Source organism: Magallana gigas, chromosome 10, assembly GCF_963853765.1.
Source record: "Magallana gigas chromosome 10, xbMagGiga1.1, whole genome shotgun sequence".
NCBI classification, from domain to species: domain Eukaryota; kingdom Metazoa; phylum Mollusca; class Bivalvia; order Ostreida; family Ostreidae; genus Magallana; species Magallana gigas.
Genome location: NC_088862.1, coordinates 32,976,427 through 32,996,795, shown reverse-complemented (window position 1 = coordinate 32,996,795; position 20,369 = coordinate 32,976,427). Strand labels below are relative to the sequence as shown.

The 20,369-nt window shown below is 33.6% G+C and overlaps 1 protein-coding gene across 2 annotated transcripts; it reads right to left on the bottom strand.

Moving 5' to 3' along the window:
- Nucleotides 1–9,621: 9,621 nt before the first annotated feature.
- On the bottom strand, nucleotides 9,622–20,180 carry LOC105333016 (zinc finger protein 227). Of its 2 annotated transcripts, XM_034454041.2 has the most exons (3): nucleotides 20,050–20,155; nucleotides 16,307–16,405; nucleotides 9,622–11,111 (listed from the first exon to the last, which is right to left on the bottom strand). In XM_034454041.2, exon 3 carries the CDS (start codon nucleotides 11,010–11,012, stop codon nucleotides 9,627–9,629), a length of 1,386 nt encoding a protein of 461 aa, XP_034309932.2. In that variant the 5' UTR covers nucleotides 11,013–11,111; nucleotides 16,307–16,405; nucleotides 20,050–20,155; the 3' UTR covers nucleotides 9,622–9,626. The 2 variants fall into 2 exon arrangements, with proteins under 2 accessions (XP_034309932.2, XP_011434108.3); XM_011435806.4 differs by lacking the exon at nucleotides 16,307–16,405 and having other exon boundaries at nucleotides 20,050–20,180.
- Between the last annotated feature and the right edge of the window lie 189 nt (nucleotides 20,181–20,369).

Here is a 20,369-nt window from a genome sequence, read left to right as displayed (position 1 = left end):
TAAAAGCCAAATTTGTTTTCTTTCAACTTTAACAAAAACAAACTTTGGCCACATATAACATCTTTTTAATTTCCCGCTTTTAATTAATGCAGTTAAATATTTCATAACTAACTATTTACATTTAAGCTATAAACTAAAAATTGCTATAAATGTGTTGTTGTTGGTGTTGTTCTCTATTTATTTATTTTTTTAATTTTCTTTCTCTATATATTCTTAATAAACAAAAATCTTAGGAATCATTTAATAATTATGCATCAAAATACGTATATGGATTTAAAATATACCTTTTAACACCCCCCCCCCCCAAAAAAAAAAAAAAAAACTAAAAGCAAAAAACACACACAAAAAAAAAAAAAAAAAAAAAAAAAAAAATACATTTATGCCATACTTTGAAATGGCATTATAGTTATTTACTTTGTATAATATCAAATGTAAAAAAAATTAATCTAAACTATTTGAAGATAAAATGGTTAAAAACACCTCATGTAAACATTAAAAAATATACATCATACCTTAAAATGACCTTCGGTAAATAATCATATTCTAGTATGAAATATAAAAGAAAAATTATATATTGTACCCAGAAAAGGCGTATTGCAAAACATTAGTAAAATATTTAAAAACAGTCCAAATACTAAAAATTTATAAAGTTTATATGCATTTTGTATAATAATGTTCACTCATTGAACCAAGGTCAGGATCTTGCTATAAAGTATTTCGTTGGAGACTATACGCGGAGAATGTGTATGGACACTGAATTTGTTTGTTTTTTTTTTCATTCTACATGTGATTTTATACCTATAAATCACAAACGATACATGATATAATTGTATTCAAAAATAGAGTTTTGTTTTGTTTTGTCCAAATAGAAGCGTATAATAATGTGTTTGCAGCCGAGATCAAAATTCAAAATACAATTCAATTTTTCCCACAATCTTTGTACAAAAAGGCAAAAAATATGAAGAGCTTAATGTCTTCATTTTCTCACTGACAGGATTTACATAAGATCTTTTTACATTTAAAAAAATTCAAAATATTATTAAGTAACTTATAATTAAATTCACCAAGTGGTTCGTCACACAAGTTTACCTTGCTTTCAAAAATATATTTTTTTCAATTTTCTGTGTCAATATTAGATAATTTGCTTAATGCAGATTATTAATAGGTTGGTTTACATTGTTTATGAAGCATGTTTTTCATAGTATAATGTACATCTGTTATCGAATATATCAAATGTTTCCTTATGAAGGCATAAGTATTTCTATTTAGTATTTTTGTATAAAAACAACACTTCGTGACAAAAATCTCAATTTTTTCTTGGTTATTTTCTTTAGAATATTGTATTCACACAACCAGATCATTTTTTCAAAAAGTTCTAGCAATGTTCACCAATTCACCATTTTTGTTTAAAAAATCATTAGCCAGTTTTAAATAAATAGTGGTTTACCATTATGTTCGAATAGGGTATTATTCCACAATGGTTGTTGTGCAAATGTTACATTTTAAAGTTCTGACATATTAATTAACCTTTTACATTCATAAAAACAACATAGTGTTTCTTTACACACAAACGGTAGTTTTTTTTTTTAAATCCAAAATTATCAGATATCTAATTCTGTGTTTTATATACCCTTGGAATATATTATTAAGCATACAAGATTCATCTACAAGTTTTATTTTCACCTATAACGCTTTCATTGCTTTAGGTTTCAGTTCTATATCGACCTGACAAACACCCCCTTCCTTAACTTTGCCAATTATTGTATCTCATGTTATTCTATCTCTTTTACCACCCCCCCCCCCCCAAATGAATAAATATAATGTTGCATTTGATTTTTTTTCATCAAATCTTGGTTAGAAATAGGTAAAATCATAAATTTCATACCTTGAAAAGGTATTTTGGTTTAAATACGCCTTGCATGTATATTCCTTACCTTGAAAAAAATACCGAAGCAGGAAGACTTAGTGTTCATCGACGGAATAAAAAAAAAGTGATCATGCTAGCAGTTTGAATGCATGCATATAAAACGGTTTGATTAAATATTACGTAATATGGCACCTGGGTTATTGGTTTACCTCCTTCTTCTCACTTATTAATAACATCTTTGCAGATTCCTGTGACAATTCAGAAAGAAGAAAGATGATTGCACTGTAAACTTGAATATAATTTTATTTAACAAAAATGTCCATTCTTGTTCTCTACCTACCTTGTATCGGAGCATAGCGACTTTTTTATTTTATTTCAATGTTCGATAATTTTTTTTTTTGGCGAGCATCTTATCAAAGATTTTGTACATTTACCACGCAAGAGATGTTTAAATTATTGTTATTAGTTTAAGATAATCAATTCAAAACATCTATGAGTTTGGAATTTCCTACTGAGAGGCAGTCACATTTTCTGCAATTTTTTTTTTAATCATACCCCTGAATCATTTGTGACTTTACAATTTCCCGAAAAGAGAACTAAATGCGACGGGCCAATTACAGCGAGTATTGCTATACCCCCTGATCAGGCGGAAGTAGAATCTAGAATAACATTAAAACATCCGAAGCTCTCTTCACCAAAACAGAGACCTTCTATCAAATTGGTGCGATATTTAAATAATATTAGAGACACTATTTGGTTTCTTAATACTATGTTGCCTTCAGTTACCTCAACTGTTTGACTTGGACGCAGCAAGTAATCATCTTTTTTATAGGACAATGTTAACAAATATGCCAAAATGTTTAAAAATTTAATAACTGCACTCAATATGCAATTCAATACAATTCAAAAAAGGAATGTGTTCAATTGCTACCAGATTTCTACGAGTATAATTTTGTTTGAAACAGTTTACTAATCAAATACTGCGCAATAGCCATATAAAATTGCAATTAATAGCTTAATGGCCTGACCCGCGTTAAATTCAAGACATTTCCGCGAACAAATAAATGAAATAATAATGCATAGCATGATATTTGTTCGTCAACATTTCAAGATGTTTCTTTCCCCACAGAAAAGTAGCTGATGTCCAACTGGGCTGTTAATGTCAAAACAATTACAATGACCATTCCTGTAAAATCACACTGCGTTATAGTAGCAAGAAAGGAAATCAACAATGTTAATTTGCACTTCGAGAAAACTAGTTAAGCTTACAATTACATTTTTAAAAAATGTTTGTTTTCTTTCAGATTGTATTTCTGGTTTGGTATTTCTATTATTTTTTAAAATAAATATCTATGGCTTGTGTCAAGAACATGTATTTTCCATAAATCGCGTGTGTTACTTCTGAACATTATATTAATAACTTGTTTTTTATCTTTCGGATAAATTAGGTTTAATGCTAGGATTTCGTTACATGCATGTCCTAAAAGGGTAAAAAAAAGTACATTTATATGGTTTTCCTGTGACGATTTTATGTTTTAACAAAGACTACCGGTAATTTCATCTAGAAAGATTTTTTGATAAGAAAATGGGGGAATAAGATGGCGCAACTGCCCATTTGGTTTAGTCGTAAAATACAATTTCAAATTTAACATTTTTTCAATTAAATATATTTGATATGTTATAATAGAAGTGTACAAAAGGGTAATTTCTAACTATACTCAATTTGAAATATTTCAAAAAACGATAAGAAAAAATAATAAATCCTTAAGTTTTAGCGGTGTCGATCCACAACCTAAAAACCTAAGTTGTTTAAAGTTACTTAATGTCTGGTGCTCTAACCACTGAGCCATTTCATTCACAAGAAAGTGCGTTGTTTAATTGCTATATGAGACGTTGGTCACGAATTTACGGACTTGTATTATTTTTCTAAAACGTTCAATCGTTGGGCAACAAAATGGCATTTTTAAAGTATAGTGGGTCATCTCTCCACGTTTTTGTTGATTAAAATCGGTTTAAATTCCATTTAACCGCATTTAGACTATGACAAAAATATGGAGCTCAGACCCACTCTATAAAAGAGAAGGCATTTAAGTTTTAAAATTGACACTATTTGGAGGTTTTGACACGCAAACGCCAGTTTAAATCAACCTATTGCAAGTAATTAAAATATTTAAGGGTTACAAACCGATGTTACGTTAAATATACATTGTTTTCAATCATATTTTTAAAAAGACTCAGATTTAATGATATTTTAATTTTGCAGTATCTAATCATTCCTTATATGGGCATTTTACACGCCTTATTCACCCATCTTCTTTGAGAGGATTTTGTGCCAGTACAATTTTAACTCATCTGAACCGAAGATTCAAGTGAGCTTTCCTTATCACCTTTTTTCCGTGATCTTTTCGTCTGCCTGTCTGTTCGTCTGTAAACTTTTTACATTTTGATTTTTTCTAAAAACCTTGTGGCCAAATTTAACCACACTTGGTACAGATCAGTCCTATGGGAATGAATTATTTTTCATTGTTAGACCAAGGTCAAATCTTTAAAGGACAAAGGAGGAAACAATCTCAAACCAGTGAACACAACTTCTTAAAAACCACTGTACCAGGAATGCCAATCAACATTTATATCAAAGCTTTAATGTTTAGAGAAAATTCTAAATCATTCTAATCGTGATCCCAGGTCAAGGTCAACAATTTTTTTTTTAAAGTTTGGTTACAATACTATACTTTCTGATTTTAATGATTTTTAATTTTTTTAGTTGACAGATTTTGCAGCTGTGTCAAATAAACTCAAAAAGAACGCCATCATTGGTTGATCAATGAATTTTGCGGCTAATTTAAGGGGCATGGTCACGATTTTGGTCAAAATTATTTTTTCGATTTTAATGTTTTCAATGCTTCAGTAAGGCATTTTAAATAGACAACCAAATTTAAGTGTCATTTGATGAGTCATAAGCGAGTTACAGAGCTAACAATTCTTCGCTATGTAAACAAAGCGTTTGTTTACATTTTGAATGTTGAAGTGAACATTCCAGTTTTAGACCTAAACTGTTTATTTATGCTTAACATGAATAATAAGATGGACAAACCAGCTTTAAAAAGATTTTTACTGATATATTGAACCTATGTAAACAAAAACAGGGCACGAGCCTTTTTACATTACGAAGAGTTGTAAGCCCTGTATCTTGCTTAAAACTCAACGACTGGCACCCAAATTTCATTTGATCATTAGAAATGCATTGATAAACTGTAATAATTAAATATTCATTATTCCTATTGAAACTGTGTTTCTTCAAAATGCATTAAGCTGTTTAACCTGATGCACTGTAAGAATGAGCAAGAGATCATCTACCAAAGTTGTGAGAAATCATGATTTCTGAATTAGCGCACAGGGTTCAATATTACAGTTTAGGTTAGGCTTTATTGATCATTTTGTGTAACTGCAACACTGGTTAATAGTTTAATTTGCTTTCAAGTAATTTACTACTGTAGATGTGAGTCAAAATGATAAAGCACACTCTCATGATGATGGGTTGTCAACCATACCCCCTCCCCTCAAAATAAAACAAAGTAATTGTCCAAGGGTTTAGATTTTGATTCGATATGTGTATAACTTTGAATTTTTTACCGCCTTTAAATAAAAAGGAATCATTGGCAAACTATAGATAGCCATATCTAAAATGGTACATTGTAAATAAATGGCATTGTAATTTAGAACAGATGATTATTAGTGAGAATAAAAGGGTTTTTGTTCGGGAGACAACGGCACCAATGTGAAAGTATCTGACAATGCAAGACCAGTTAAAATGTCATACCCGTTGTTATGCGTCTGCGATTTCATGGTATTAGCTTTGTGAACTCATGGAGACCGTTTATCGAACGGCAAAAAAATCCATGAAGAAAGCGGATAAATAGTGTTTCCGAAAACAAATTGAATATAATTATTTAAAGTAATTCATACTATAGATATATTTGTAATATCAGATCAAGAAAAAGTAATGGTTGAACAATGAAATACATTTTAGTGATCAAGTCACTCTGTATTCTGTCTTGCCAAATAATCATCTAAATACCCACACGAAATGTTTCAACAGTGCAGAAAAAAGCAACATAACCTTAATTAACGAGACACTATTTTTCCAGACTTTACATACACCTAAATGACAAAATAAAAATTATTATTGCGTTTGATCTTACGTTAGTTATACATTTTTCAGTTTGCTAATAGAGTCTCTTATAATGGAAAAATACATTATTGTTGTCCTGTGCAAAATTTGCGTATGTATTCATTGAGTATTGTCACACAAAGTGTGAAAAGATCTTTTTAAAATCATTATAAATTTTTGAGAAAAGTCGCAAAGCGTTTTAATTTATTTTTTAATAATTAGGAAGGTACATTCATATTTCATACCTTAAAAAAGCAAACTGCCCATCAACAGAAATCAAATTTGAATAACATCAAGCTGGTAGTTTTAATGCAGATATATAGGTTAGATCAAATATTACGTAACGCAGCATTAGGGATATTAGTTTACCCCCCTCTACACGCTGATAACACCATTACAACACTCCAAAAAGAATCACTTTGATACTGCATGCACTGTCACACCGTCAGCTTGCATATGGAAACCAATGATAATTTATTATACAAAAATCTGGTTTCCTTCTTTTGGGGTTATAACGGGTTTTAAATTAATCGCTAAGATATCGGAGTGTTGGTAAATTATTTCGGCGAGAATCTAATCAACTATATTGCCCAATGTATATTCATCACGTATGGATTGGGAATTTCCGAAGTTCTGAATTAAAGATAATCGGTTAAAAATGTTCATTTTGCTTCCTCGCAACAACCACATTCTCTTCTGGATAATGATTATATCAAACTGTGACATTATGATTTTTTCAGCAGCTTTCAAGTGCATTATGCCAGAGAAAACATCTGTTCCTGACGCATCATGCCAAAGACAGATTATGTTGCAAATGCTGCTGACGCATTATGCTAAAACAGAAAACGTTGTTCATGCATGATGCATCAGCAACAGTGATGTTGCTGATGCATCACTTCAATGACTGGTAATGTTGCTCGATCATTCATCATGTTGATGACAAATAAAGGTTCTTTTGCATCATGCTAAAATAGAAAATGTTGTTCATGCATGATGCCAGAAACAGATAACGTTACTGATGCATCATGCCAATGACAGAAAATGTCGCTAATACATCATGCTAAAACAGAGATGTTGCTTATGAAAGCTGCCTATGGTAATGATGTTTATTCATCATGTTTATGACAGGTAATGTTGCGAATTCATCATGCCAATTACAGATAATGTTGCGAATGCATCATGTCAATGACAATAATGTTGCTATTGCATCATGCTAAAACAGAAATTTTGTACATAAATGATGCCAAAAAGAGAGTGTTGCTAACGCATCATGCAAATGACAAGTAATAAGTGTTGCCAATTCATCATGTAAATGACAGATAATATTGCTAATGCATCATGTCAATAACATATATTGTAGTTTTTGCACCATGCTCAAACAGAAAGTGTTGTTCATGAATGCTGCCAAAAACAGAGATTGTTGCTAACGCATCATGCAAATGAAAGGTGATGTTGCTAATTCATCATGTAGATGGCAGATAATGTTGCCAATGCATCATGTCAATAACATATACTGTTGCCATTGCATGCTAAAAGAGAATGTTGTTCAAGCATATAACAAATCTACTGTACAAATATTGGTCAGAGGTATATAAAACTGTGTGATAACCGTGTACTAGAATACTTAGAAAAACACAATTTCTCTTTCATATCTACTAATTAATGATAAAACGCTAATCAGTCGCCTCTACGCCTTTCTCTGTAGCCGGTAAAATAAGGATATTTGGCCCATCAGTTGTACACTGAATAAAAGTTCCAAGTGTTTCGCCAATAAAAGTATTGACCGTATGAAATGAACACATTAGTTTGTCTCGCAGTTAGAATGGCTTGGTTTTCATCTACCTCTCAACTTATTATGAAAGATGTAGCGATATTGACATCTGGTTGCCTCCAGATAGCTTGACCTTTGCTGGATATCATAAACACTTCTCGACAGTCTTTAATGTGGTTCACTACACCGTCAAATATTTTCTCAAATCAGCAGAAAATTACTTGATTATGATAGATATCATAATGGATAAGAAGTATTTAAGTCTAATAGGCCAACAAATATGCAATTTTGGATGAAAAATTACATTTTCAAATATTTAATTCAGTTTACATTAACAAAAGTTCCAGGCAGATTCGAACTCATGATCTGCGGTTCAGAAGCCCAATACTTTAACCATTGACCTATTGCGATATACAACCCAATCGAACGATATAAACAGTTTAACAAAACATTTAAATCTCCATCTTGTGACGTAGTGACTTAAAAAGTATAAGTGTAGGTGTAGTGAGGTACCTTAAAAAGGTTCGTTCCTCTGTTTTTTTTAATCTGTTGCGAAATAAATTATATTGAAAAAGATATGTCACAGTTTAGAACATATATATGACTTTTTTAAATAGGTCTTTGGACGTATATTGGCATATTTAGCTTATAACGAGCCCAGCGCCGGCAAGCGAAACGAGCTCTAAAAACCAGTGCATGCGGCAAAAAGACCAGAAACAATTAAAATCGTTCCTTTAGTAACTATTTTAATAGGCAAAGCATTGCGTTCAATACCTGGCATATAATCAAATGTAATTTTATTATTATAAATATCATGTATATGTACTAGTATTACATTCTAATTCATGACTTTAAGACATTTAAATATGCTAAATGTTGCTAATAATCTACGATTCAAACAGCAATCAAGGTGAAGGACACCTGTCAATATTAATGTGGATAAAACCCCTTATACTAGAAACACTTTCACTGGTTAAGAATTTTCAAATTTGACATTATTTGACCAAAAATAGGTTTTACAATTTTTTGGAAAGATTAAAATCATAAAAGCTCAAGTGGGATTCGAACTCATGACTTCAAGGTTTGTACAGATCAACTCTCCAACCCATTGCACCACGCTGTTAGGGACAGTGTAACAATTTTGGGAAAGACAAAATTGTGAAATATAGTTGATTTTGAAATATGTCACAATATGGAGGTGTCCCATACCACCCTATTGGCACTTTTAACAAATTCTACTTAGTAAAGTGTGATTTAAAAATCTATGAATTGCAAGATGCAAAATATTTACAATTTATAAATAGTGCCTGTTTGGGAGAGTAGCAGTTCAAATTGACACCTTGAGAAAACCATTGTCAACCGACTCAAAGCAAGGGTTGACAATGGGTTTTGAGGGGTGTCAATTTCAACTGTTGCCCTCCCAAACAGGCACTATTTATAAAAATATTTTAGTAATTTTACTATACTGAATGTCTTAATTTTAAAGGAAACTTTACTGACTTCTATAACGTGAATTCTACGGCACACCATACATGTATACGTAATTTATGAGCATGTAACAATTCATTGTGTTACCCGTTGCAAAGTGTGTTGCTAATGCTGAGGGTAATAGAACATATTACAAACTGCATCTGAACCAATCTGTATTTAACATGAATGTATAAAAATGTACAATGTAATACCTGTACATACTAACACATGTATTATAGTACATGTAACATGCATGCACATGATGCACAAGTAGGGTTTTATCAATGGTAAATATATCAATGATCAATCTGTTCACAGCTATAAAGGTTATTGTCTTGTAGGTCAATTTATTGTGGTTCTGTTGTAGACTCAACACTACAGGGTTGTAATTCTTCTATCTGTGGGGGATCCCCTGAAGAAGTGTGACTGACCATGTGGGACGTCAGCTTCTCTGAGTCGGGAAATCCCTCGTCACACAGACCACACACAAAATTCTTGTGTTTGCCGACATGCGTTTTTAAGTTTGAAGCCTGGCTGAATGATTTCCCACAGACATTGCAGTTGTAAGGTTTTTCGCCTGTATGAGTCCTTGAATGAATTCTTAGTCCAGAGGCATGATAGAATGTTTTATCACACACGTCGCATTTGTACGGTTTTTCTCCTGTGTGTGTTCGATGATGTCTTTGCAAATCAGCAGTCCAACGGAAGTTTTTCCCACACAACTGACAAGAGTAAGGTTTTTCGTTGGTGTGAATGAACATGTGACGTTGAACATGAGCAGTCTGACTGAATTCCTTTCCACACACATCACATTTGTATGGTTTTAATCCGGAATGCATGCGCATGTGAACTTGGAATCCTGAATGTTCTGCGATTTCTTTGCCACATATTTCACATTTGTACCGTTTAACTCCAAAATGTGTTCTCTTGTGTCGCTGAAGGTTACACTGAAGACTAAAAGATTTGCCGCACATGTCACATTCATACGGCTTGTCTCCTGTGTGTGTTCGCATATGAGTCTGCATGTGTGAGATGAAATAGAACCTCTTATTACACACTTCACAGTCATATCTCTTCTCTCCTTTGTGTGTCCGCATGTGTGTTTTTTTGTGTGACATGAAGTAAAATCCTTTATCACACACTTCGCACTTGAATCGCTTTTCCCCGGTATGAGTTTTCTTGTGCACTTTCAGTCTTGATAAATGAAGAAAATCTTTGCCGCATACATCGCAGGTGAAACCTTTTCCGTCGGGTTTCTTGGCAGACTTTTCCACTTTGCGGTTGTACGACTCTTTGATGTTGTGTATGATCAAGTGACTCTCTAGATCCTTAGCTTCTACAAATGTCTCTCCACAGAGGCTACAAACACTCAACTTTTTACCCGCTTGCGAGCCACTTCGAGGAGCACTGCTACTCCGTGGGAATGGAACTGCTCCCGCTTCTTCAGCTCCTTTCTTTCCCATCATATCAACCAGTTCTTTACTCACAGACTTGCAGATCCGATCCAACTTACTGCAAATTTCACACAGCACTCCCTCATCTAACGGATGATCTGAAGCATGAACGTCCAGTTCTGCAGCTCGCGAGAATATCTCTCCACATGTTGCACACTGAAATTCACTGTCGGATTCTGTATCCATATCTAAGTTACCTTCTCTGTTGAACAACTTTCGACATGATCCACACTTGCTCATGATGTTAACATTGTCACAAGAATTTTCTGGGGAAGTCATTGTATGGAGCCAAATATTGACCTTTTTTTCCTGCAGGTTGAGTGAAAGCCTGAGGTCAATAAATGCCACTCATATTGTCTGGTGTACCATGGATCAAACCTAAAAAATAATGAAAACTCTCTTATAAACAATGTAGATGATATACCGGTACATATACAGCAAAACTCGTTTATAACGAATTTCAAGGAACCATAGAAAAAACTTTGTTATAGCCGTAATATGCTATACGTTTATAACGAATTCGTAAAAAAAAATATAGCGAATTCGTTATAAAATAATTAAGGGTTTTTCCGGCTAACAGTTTACTAAACTATCGTAAGTTATAAAATTAGTATTACCGTCATTTACAAAAAATGTGAATATAAACATTTCATTTCAATTTTTAAAAAAATTCCGTACACTATTTGAATTTGAGTATTTTATATATGCATCTTAAAATTGCATATTTTCTTCAATGAAGTTTGAAATGGAAAAAATTCGTTATAAAAATGATAAAATACGCTAAAATTTTGCCAGCGGGGGTCTTAAAATTACTTCGTTATAGCCGTAAATTCGTTATAGCCGTGTTCGTTATATACATCAATTTTCTATAGGTTTATATAAGAAATTTGCCGGGACATGAAAAATAATTCGTTATAGCCGTAATTTCGCTATATCCGTGTTCGTTATATTCGAGTTTTGCTGTATATGAAAAGAATTAAGCCAATGTTTTAAAATCAATAATTCAACAATACCAGTAATCAATCTTCGCCAAAAAAAAAATCTTAGCCTGCAGGAAGTTAAATGTTGTAAGGACTTACATTGTCATAATTTCTACCTCTGTGATATGAAAATTTGTAAAATATAATAAATAGTATATTCTGCATGAAGGTAGTTAGTGCAAACTTGGATTTGAATTTTTGTGTATTTTTGAACGGCACGTCTTTTAACCCCAAGGAACCCCAAGGAACCCCAAGGGAACCCCAAGGAACCTCAAGGAACCCCAATTATAGAATTTAATAACTATTAATACCCTAGGGGGTCTCATTAGAGTGCAAGGGTCACCCCTGAGTACCCCAAGGATACCCCATGGATACCCCAAGGAACCCCAAAGATGCCGAAATAATACAGATTTATAACTCTTGATACACCATAGAACCCAAAGGAACCTCAAGTATACCTTAAAAATAAAAAAATTAAACTCTTGGTACCTCTGGGGACTCATTAGTATCCAAGACCCACCTCTAAGAACCCCAGGGAATCCCATGGATATCCAAAGAACTCTAAGGATACCCTAATAATACAAATTTATAACTTCTGATACACCATAGAACCCAAAGGATACCATAATAATACAAAATTAAAACTCTTGATACCCCTGGGGACTCATTGACTTTCCAGACACACCTTAAGAACCACAGGGATATCCCAAGGAACTCCAAGAATACCCCAATAATACAGAATCATAATTCTTGATACACCATAGAACCCCAAAGATATCTCAAGGAACCCCAAAATTACCCCAAGGATACCCTAATAATACAAATTTACAATTCTTGATACCCCTTGGGACTCATTGTTATCCCTTACACATCCTACAGATACTTCAAGGAACTCCAAGGATACCAGTACACCAGTAATTTAAATTTTATAATTTTTGATATCCCAAGGAACCCTAAGGATACCCTAATAACACAATTTTATATCTCTTGATACACCTTGGGGTCTTTTTGATATCCCAAACACCACAAGGTATCCCAAGGAACCCCATGGATACCCCATGGAACTTAAAGGATACCCTTTTAATACAGATTCATAAAAGTTGATACCCCATAGAACCCAATGGAACCCCAAGGGGACTCATTGGTATCCCAGACTTACCTCTAAAAAGCCTAGGGAACCCCACGGAAATCCCAAGAAACTCTAAAAGATACCCTAATAAAACAGACTTATAAATCTTAATACACCATAGAAAAGGATACCCTAATAATACAAATTTAAAACACTTGATAGGTCATCACTAGGTATCCGAAGGAACCCTATGGAACTCCAGTGATACATCCATACATTTATGACCTTTGATACACCAGGGCACTAAGTGTATACCATTAATACTCTGTGTAATTTGGTTCAATTGGAGACCATAATACATCATATGCTTTATATGCATTGTTTTTCAATGCCTATTTGTGACGACTTTATTTCCCAAATAACCTAAGATAAACTCATCTATGGTGACTTATTTTTGCGATCAACTTTAATCTACAACTGTGTTGTTCTTACACCTATAGGGCAAGAACTGATTCTTAGCAAGAAATATTTGTGAGGATGAGGTTCCCGGGACCTCTTGAAAAATTCTTTCCCGCAAGTAAAAGTTAATTGCTTTCCAGTATTTGATAAACACACATGAAAAAAATGACATTCTCAAAAAAATGTCAACCCAAAGAACCTTAAATATACTCTAATGTACTCGAACAACACTCCAATTGTATGGTATTTACATGTACCTAGTATTACCTAAATTGATAAACTAAAACAAGATGCATTGATTATTGTAAAATAAAAAAAGTTCAGTTTTTTAAACAGCATTTCTTGAAACATATTTTCCAAGTTTTTGCATCCTCTTTTCCTTTGATTTTTATGCACATCATAAGTTTAATGTACCTCAAATACAACCAGGCTGGTATATACTTTTTATTATTCTTTCTTCTTGTAATTTTATTAAAATTTTTTATTGTCTTAAAAAAAACCCACCCTTTTTTAAAGGATTTTAAGTAAGAGAGAGGAAGAGAAGGGGGGGGGGGGGGGGGGGGGAGAGAGAGAGAGTATTAATAAAATTGTTTGATATCGTCAATTATCAATCAATGGCCTAGCTACATGTCTATGACTAAACAAGTTAATGAGAGTAATATAATAGTTCAGATTTTATCTTTGTGAAAAAGGGCTAAAACTATTCATTGTGTTTTAATTTGAGTTTTGATAAACAATTTGCTGTAGGGATTCTCCAGATGTTCATTTTTATTAAACATAATTAATCAATACAAATTCAGCAACAATTAATAAGGATTGTCTTGGGTCCAAACTGTGTACTGCTTTTGCTTTGAATTCCCCTTGTAATCCAGACAAAAAGTCCGTTGGAGCTAACCAAACTTCATGAGGGTTGTCTACCCCCAATAAACAAGGAGATGTAGGTATGACGGTTGTCTACCCCCAATAAACAAGGAGATGAAGGTATAGGTAAATATATTGCAACAGTGATGGTGAAGCCATTGTGTCTACATGTAAAGGGTGATGTTGGCCCTTTAATCCCTGTCCAAGAGCTACTACCAATATACAAGGGGTGTCTACCTGCAATTAACAGGTACCTAGGTGCCTGTCAGGTGAACATTCTGCACCCCTAATGGGTCAATCCATTGTGTTGCACCCATGGAGGGGAGATAGCATAAAATCATGCAAATATATAGAACATGTCTGAATTTTTTAAGCCAAATTTTGCGAGAATTTTACCTTTGAAGCCCTATATCTAAAATTTGACATCACTGACCCCCATGTTATATTATGTCAAAATGATACTGAATACATATCTAGGCAATCTGGATTAATCTTATAAAATTCTTGATATTCAAAAAGTTTTTATTTCAAATCAAATTGTAACTATTATAGAAATTGTCTATTTTAAGTGCAAAAAGGTCACACAAAAATTTATGCAGCTTCGTACAATTTTTTTTCGTAATCCCTCTATTCAGTGTGACCATTGTGCATATTAATTAAATACAATATTTGAAGAAATAAGTTCGCTTAATCAAAAATACTGACAACAAATCCTAATCAGGATGAAATTGCATTTTAGGTGCGAAAAGGTCAAATTATATAGGCCATAACTCAGAGGGATGGATACTGACCCCCCATTATCTTTGTATTTTTTAAGTATGTTTTGTCTACAGATTTCAATGATATACTTCTCAAGAAAATCTTTATACAACAACATTGAGTAGTGGGATACCTTAAGAATCAAAATTCGGTGGCCACGCATAGTCACTGATTATCTTCGTACTTCAAAATTTGATAGATTTTAATAAGTAATAAAGCCTAACAACATTTATTTGTTGCTATGTGGTCCTGTTGTCATGGTAACAGAGCATAAAGATGTAAAAATGACATTTTAATGCTTATTAGAGATATTATTGTAAGTTATGTATATAACCTGGGGCTTTTAGGAATGAATAAATTATTGTACAAAATTGTCATTTTTCAAGTAAAACATTTATGGGGAAACACATCTTTTAAAAGTGTTTCCATGGTAACTAAAGAGAAATTTCAAAATATGATTTTATCTTTTAATTTGAATAATAATTGTAAATTTCTGTTTTTTGGTACACACTATCATGGTTTTTCAATTCAGATTTCAAAAATAAAAATTGAAAACCGTTGCTATGGTAACAAGCTGAAAAATAAAGTATTTTTAAAAATAAGGTTACCCAGAGATGTTTTTATGATATTCCATTGAGTCAATTGGTATTAATTAGAAATATGTTTTACAGTAAAACCATTGGGGTGGTTATTAGATTGTATCATTTAGGTACCTTGGGGTTCATAACTTCCTACAGGTATCCTTGGGGTACCAACAGTTGACCCGTAGACTCCAGTAAGTATCCTTGGGTATCAATAGTTATCAATTTTTATCATTGTGGTATCCTTGGGGTTCCTTGAGGTGACACTTGATATCAATGAGACTCCTGGGGTATCACTTGTTACTAATTTCTATTATTGGGGTTCTTATGAGTATCCTTGGGGTTCCTAGGGGTATCCTTGGGATACTTGGAGGTGACCCTTGGATTCCAGTGAGATCCCTTCGGTATTAATAGTTATTAATTTCTATCATTGGGGGTACCTTTGGGTGAGCCTTGGATTTGAATAAGACCCCTGGATTTTCAGTGGTTAATAATTTCTATCATTGGGGTTCGTAGGGGTATCCTAGGGTTTCCTTGTGGTGTCCTTGGGTTACTAAGAGGTGACACGTGAACTCCAATGAGACCCCTTGGGTATTAATAGTTATTAATTTCTATCATTGGGGTTCCTTGGGGTTAAAAGACGCCCCCTTTTTGAAGAGTAAATAATTTTCATTCAATGAAGATGGGTGGATAAGGCGTGTAAAATGCCCATACACGGTCGGACAAGCTACTGAAAAATTAATATATAAACAAATCTGATTTTTTCAAACAAAAATCATTTAAAACAATTAATATTTAACATATCATTGATTTTTAACCTGTTCAATACTTGAAATATGTTGACTCAAACAGGCGTATACGTACATCAAAACCTGCAAATACTGTCATTTTTTGGAACTTCAAGGCATTTTCTTATATAGAGTGGGTCTCTGCTCCATATTTTTCTCATAGTCAAAATAAGGTCTGTTGGAAAACAAACAGATTTCAATCAACAAAAACATGGAGAGATGACCCACTATACATTAAAAATATCATTTTGTATCCCAACAGTTTGAAAAAAATAATACAAGTCCGTAAATTCGTGGTCAAAGTCACCGATATTGTTTAAACAGCCTATTTGTTTGTGTCTGAAATGGCTCAGTGGTTAGGGTACCTGACATAAGCTAACCTTAAGTATCTAGGGTTTTTATGTTATATATGGGTTCGATTCCATCGAAATTTCAGGCAACATTTTTTTCTTATCTTTTGTTAAATATATCAAAAACTGAATATAGTTAGAAATTGTGCTTTTGCAAACTTGTATTATAATGTATTTTAATAGATTTAATTGGGAAAAATGAATTCAAAATTGTATTTCACTACTAAACCGAATGGGCATTTGCGCCATCTTATTCCCCCATCTTCTTTAGTAAACATTTTACAATGCATTTTATAAGAAAAATCAATATTATCTTATTATCATAAGTTCTCTAATCGCAAATGGTATTCAGAACACACACTAAAATTTAAAATGCACAATATGCTAACCAACCAGACAAATGCTAATAAAAATACAGCATCCTTTGGTGTTTATATCAATATGGCATGTTTACTTATGAAAATATTAATCATATAAATGACAAAAAAATCAATTTAAATGTGTTACATAATCAAGCTTGGGGTGAAATGCCTTTGACCTGATTGTCTCTGAGTCAAACAGTCCTGTTCCTGTGCAGCAATGTGTTCTACATTTTTCTGAACAGAATTCAAATTACATGAGGAAGAAAAACAGTGCTGCATTTATATCATCCATACATGTCAACCATGTGTTTGAGACTATTTTGTGTGAATTATCCATCTGTCACAAACGTATTATGTCTGTATCCCAGATAGCATGACTACGTTGGGCCAACGTTGGTAATTAGTTGTACCGTTGGTTGATGGTTGGCGTTGAGCACACAATGTTGGCCCAACGTTGGGCCAACATTATAAAACATCTTTCATAGCACATTGATTGCTTTGTTGGCATGACAACGTCGGGCCAACGTTGGGCCAACATAAGTAAAACATATGATCTATATTTGTTGGTAATGCACAGTTGGCCCAACGTTGGGCCAACATCTTACCATGCCATGAATTTCGACTAAGTGTTTGTTGGTGTAACAATGTTGAGCCAACGTTGGGCCAACATAAATAAAACATATGATCTATATTTGTTGGTAATGCGCAGTTGGCCCAACGTTGGGCCAACATAATAACATGCTATGAATTTCGACTAAGTGTTTGTTGGTGTAACAATGTTGAGCCAACGTTGGGCCAACAAATGTAAAACATATGATCTATATTTGTTGGTGATGCGCAGTTGGCCCGACGTTGGGCCAACATCTTAACATGCCATGAATTCTAACTAAGTGTTTGTTGGCGTAACATTGTTGGGCCATGGGTGGGCCAACGTAGGTAAAACATGTGATCTCATTTAATTGTTGGTAATGCGCAGTTGGGCCAACTTTGGGTCATTATTTTTACATGCTACGAATTATGACAGAGTTAAAAGAAACAAACAGATAACATAAACACAACCACAAAAATTTAAGGTATAGGTGAGTAAATAATGTGATTTGCTCTGTTAATTTTGATTGCAATTATAAGGAATTTATTGTGTCTTTATTATGTTTTAACACATGAAAATGTTAATTAAAAAGTTTGTATGTATAACTAGTTGAGTTTAATCTATTTCTCTTACTTTGGAATACATAACATCATCATGATACATTGTATGCATATCGATCTCAGTAACTTGGGTTGAAAAATAGTTAATATATGTTATTAATATAAAAAGTTTTAAACTGTCAAACGTTGGCCCAACGTTGGTTCGTTGTTAGATTTTAAACCCGACAATGATTTTTTTATTTTTTGAGAAATTTAGTGGAGCATTGTAAATTGTATTGGGCTTAATTATTTAAAACTGTTGGGTCATAGATGTTGGCCATTGTTGCTCTGTTGAGGGATGTTTATATAAATCTGATGACCTGTATGTACACGTGTAGCTGGAGCGCCTATTGCATAATGAATCTTAAAGTGTCGAAATTAAGAGGCAGACGGAGCTCCTTTACTGTCCAAGTATCTAGGTCAGTGCTACTCACAGCATGGGACTGGCCAGTTTCCTTGGAGATCGGTCATCTGATATAACCAGGATGGTCAAAACTGCAACGTTTTATTTTGAATATATTGCAACCGTTGTGTGTGTACACCTATAGTAAATAGTGTTTTTTCTACTCTACGAATTATACATTAGAAGATTGGGGATATATATGCTACAAAAAGTAAGTACATGATAATTTATTATATTAACTTATGTAAGTAATAGTTTTCTTTCAAGAAATCGAATGCTTGTGCAATGTTTCTTTATATCATATAATGTTTGAATTGTCAATGAGTTAAATTAAAAAAATATAGAAGCATTCATAATCATATTATACATTCCTTTACAGTATAACAGATAACGTTAATTCATATTGCACAATAAAAATAACAACTAAAATTTACATTTTCAGCCGCAGTAAGAAAAAAACAGACTGTGTGCCTCTGCAACAGATGTAGAGATAGGGAAGGACGGGTTCCGTTTTCCAAAGACCGTGAAGGTGAAGGGAAAAAAGGGAAGAAAGAAAAAAAGCAAGGAGGTAACCCAAGCCACTGAAGCCAGTGACCCGGACAGTGATCAGACCCTACAGTTCGATTGTTACTAAGGAATTTACATAGACAAAGAAATATGCTAGCGATTCTTTTTAATTCTAAAAAGTGTTTAAATGTATTGTAAATTTTTTCTAAGAAAAAATAAAATCTGTATACTATGTTTTCGTTGCATAGAATATTTGAACTCCTGCATCTTAATAGCCAAACAGCAAACAGGAATTAATTGAACAAGAGTGTTGAAATTAAATTGGGATTACATTGAATAAGTGCCGACATGCTACGTTAAGCCATTGAAAGTTTGATCGTTGTCACTACGTTAGCCCTCACCTGTTTACTAGGATGGACCAACGTTGACAGAGGACGTTGGGCCGATGTAATTTTCCTCGTAATCTTTACGTTGGGCCAACGTTGACCCTCAGTTGTTCATTAAGTTGGACCAATGTTGGCAGGCTACGTTGGGCCAATGTAATTTTGCTCATCGGCCCTACGTTGGTCCAACATGTTGGACCAACGTAGGCCCAACATGTTGGACGAACGTAGGGCCGATGAGCAAAATTACGTTGGCCCAACGTAGTCTGCCAACGTTGGTACAACGTAATGAACAACTAAGGGCCAACGTTGGCCCAACGTAGTCATGCTATCTGGGATACGACCACTGAATAAATTACAGTTCTGTATGAGGCTTTAACTAATCAAGTGACCATAGCTGCCCCCATACTTATGTTTGCGTTAATCACTTTATACATGCACAACCCGTAATAACCACAGTCATCGCGTAATGATGAAATGATCATATGTTGTTTTACATCATTCCCAGCACTCATTATGATATATAAATATCAAACAAAACGATATTTACAGAAGGAAAATGGCTAAATAACGGTCAATCGCTTTGAAAAGAGTCTGAAGTTTGCAGAAAGTAATGATCTACGTACCAGCTGTCACAAACCCTTTAATTTGGGGGGATTTTATCCAATTTTATGTCGAAACCTTGAAAATTTCGGCTTTGTTCCGATGAGTCTATGTAAACACGGACCTCGAACCCGATTCCTAACCCGACGATTATTTTACGCCTGGATGCTTTAGATGAAAAGAAAATTTACAGAGAAAAAAAAACTGCTTTTAGAGTGTCAAATTTTATACGTATCAAATACTTGTTTTCATCAATGTGGCTGATCGATGGCTGTACATGTGTGTGTGTGTGTGGGGGGGGGGGGGGGGGGGGGGTCGGCCATATCCGAAAAAAAATTCCAAT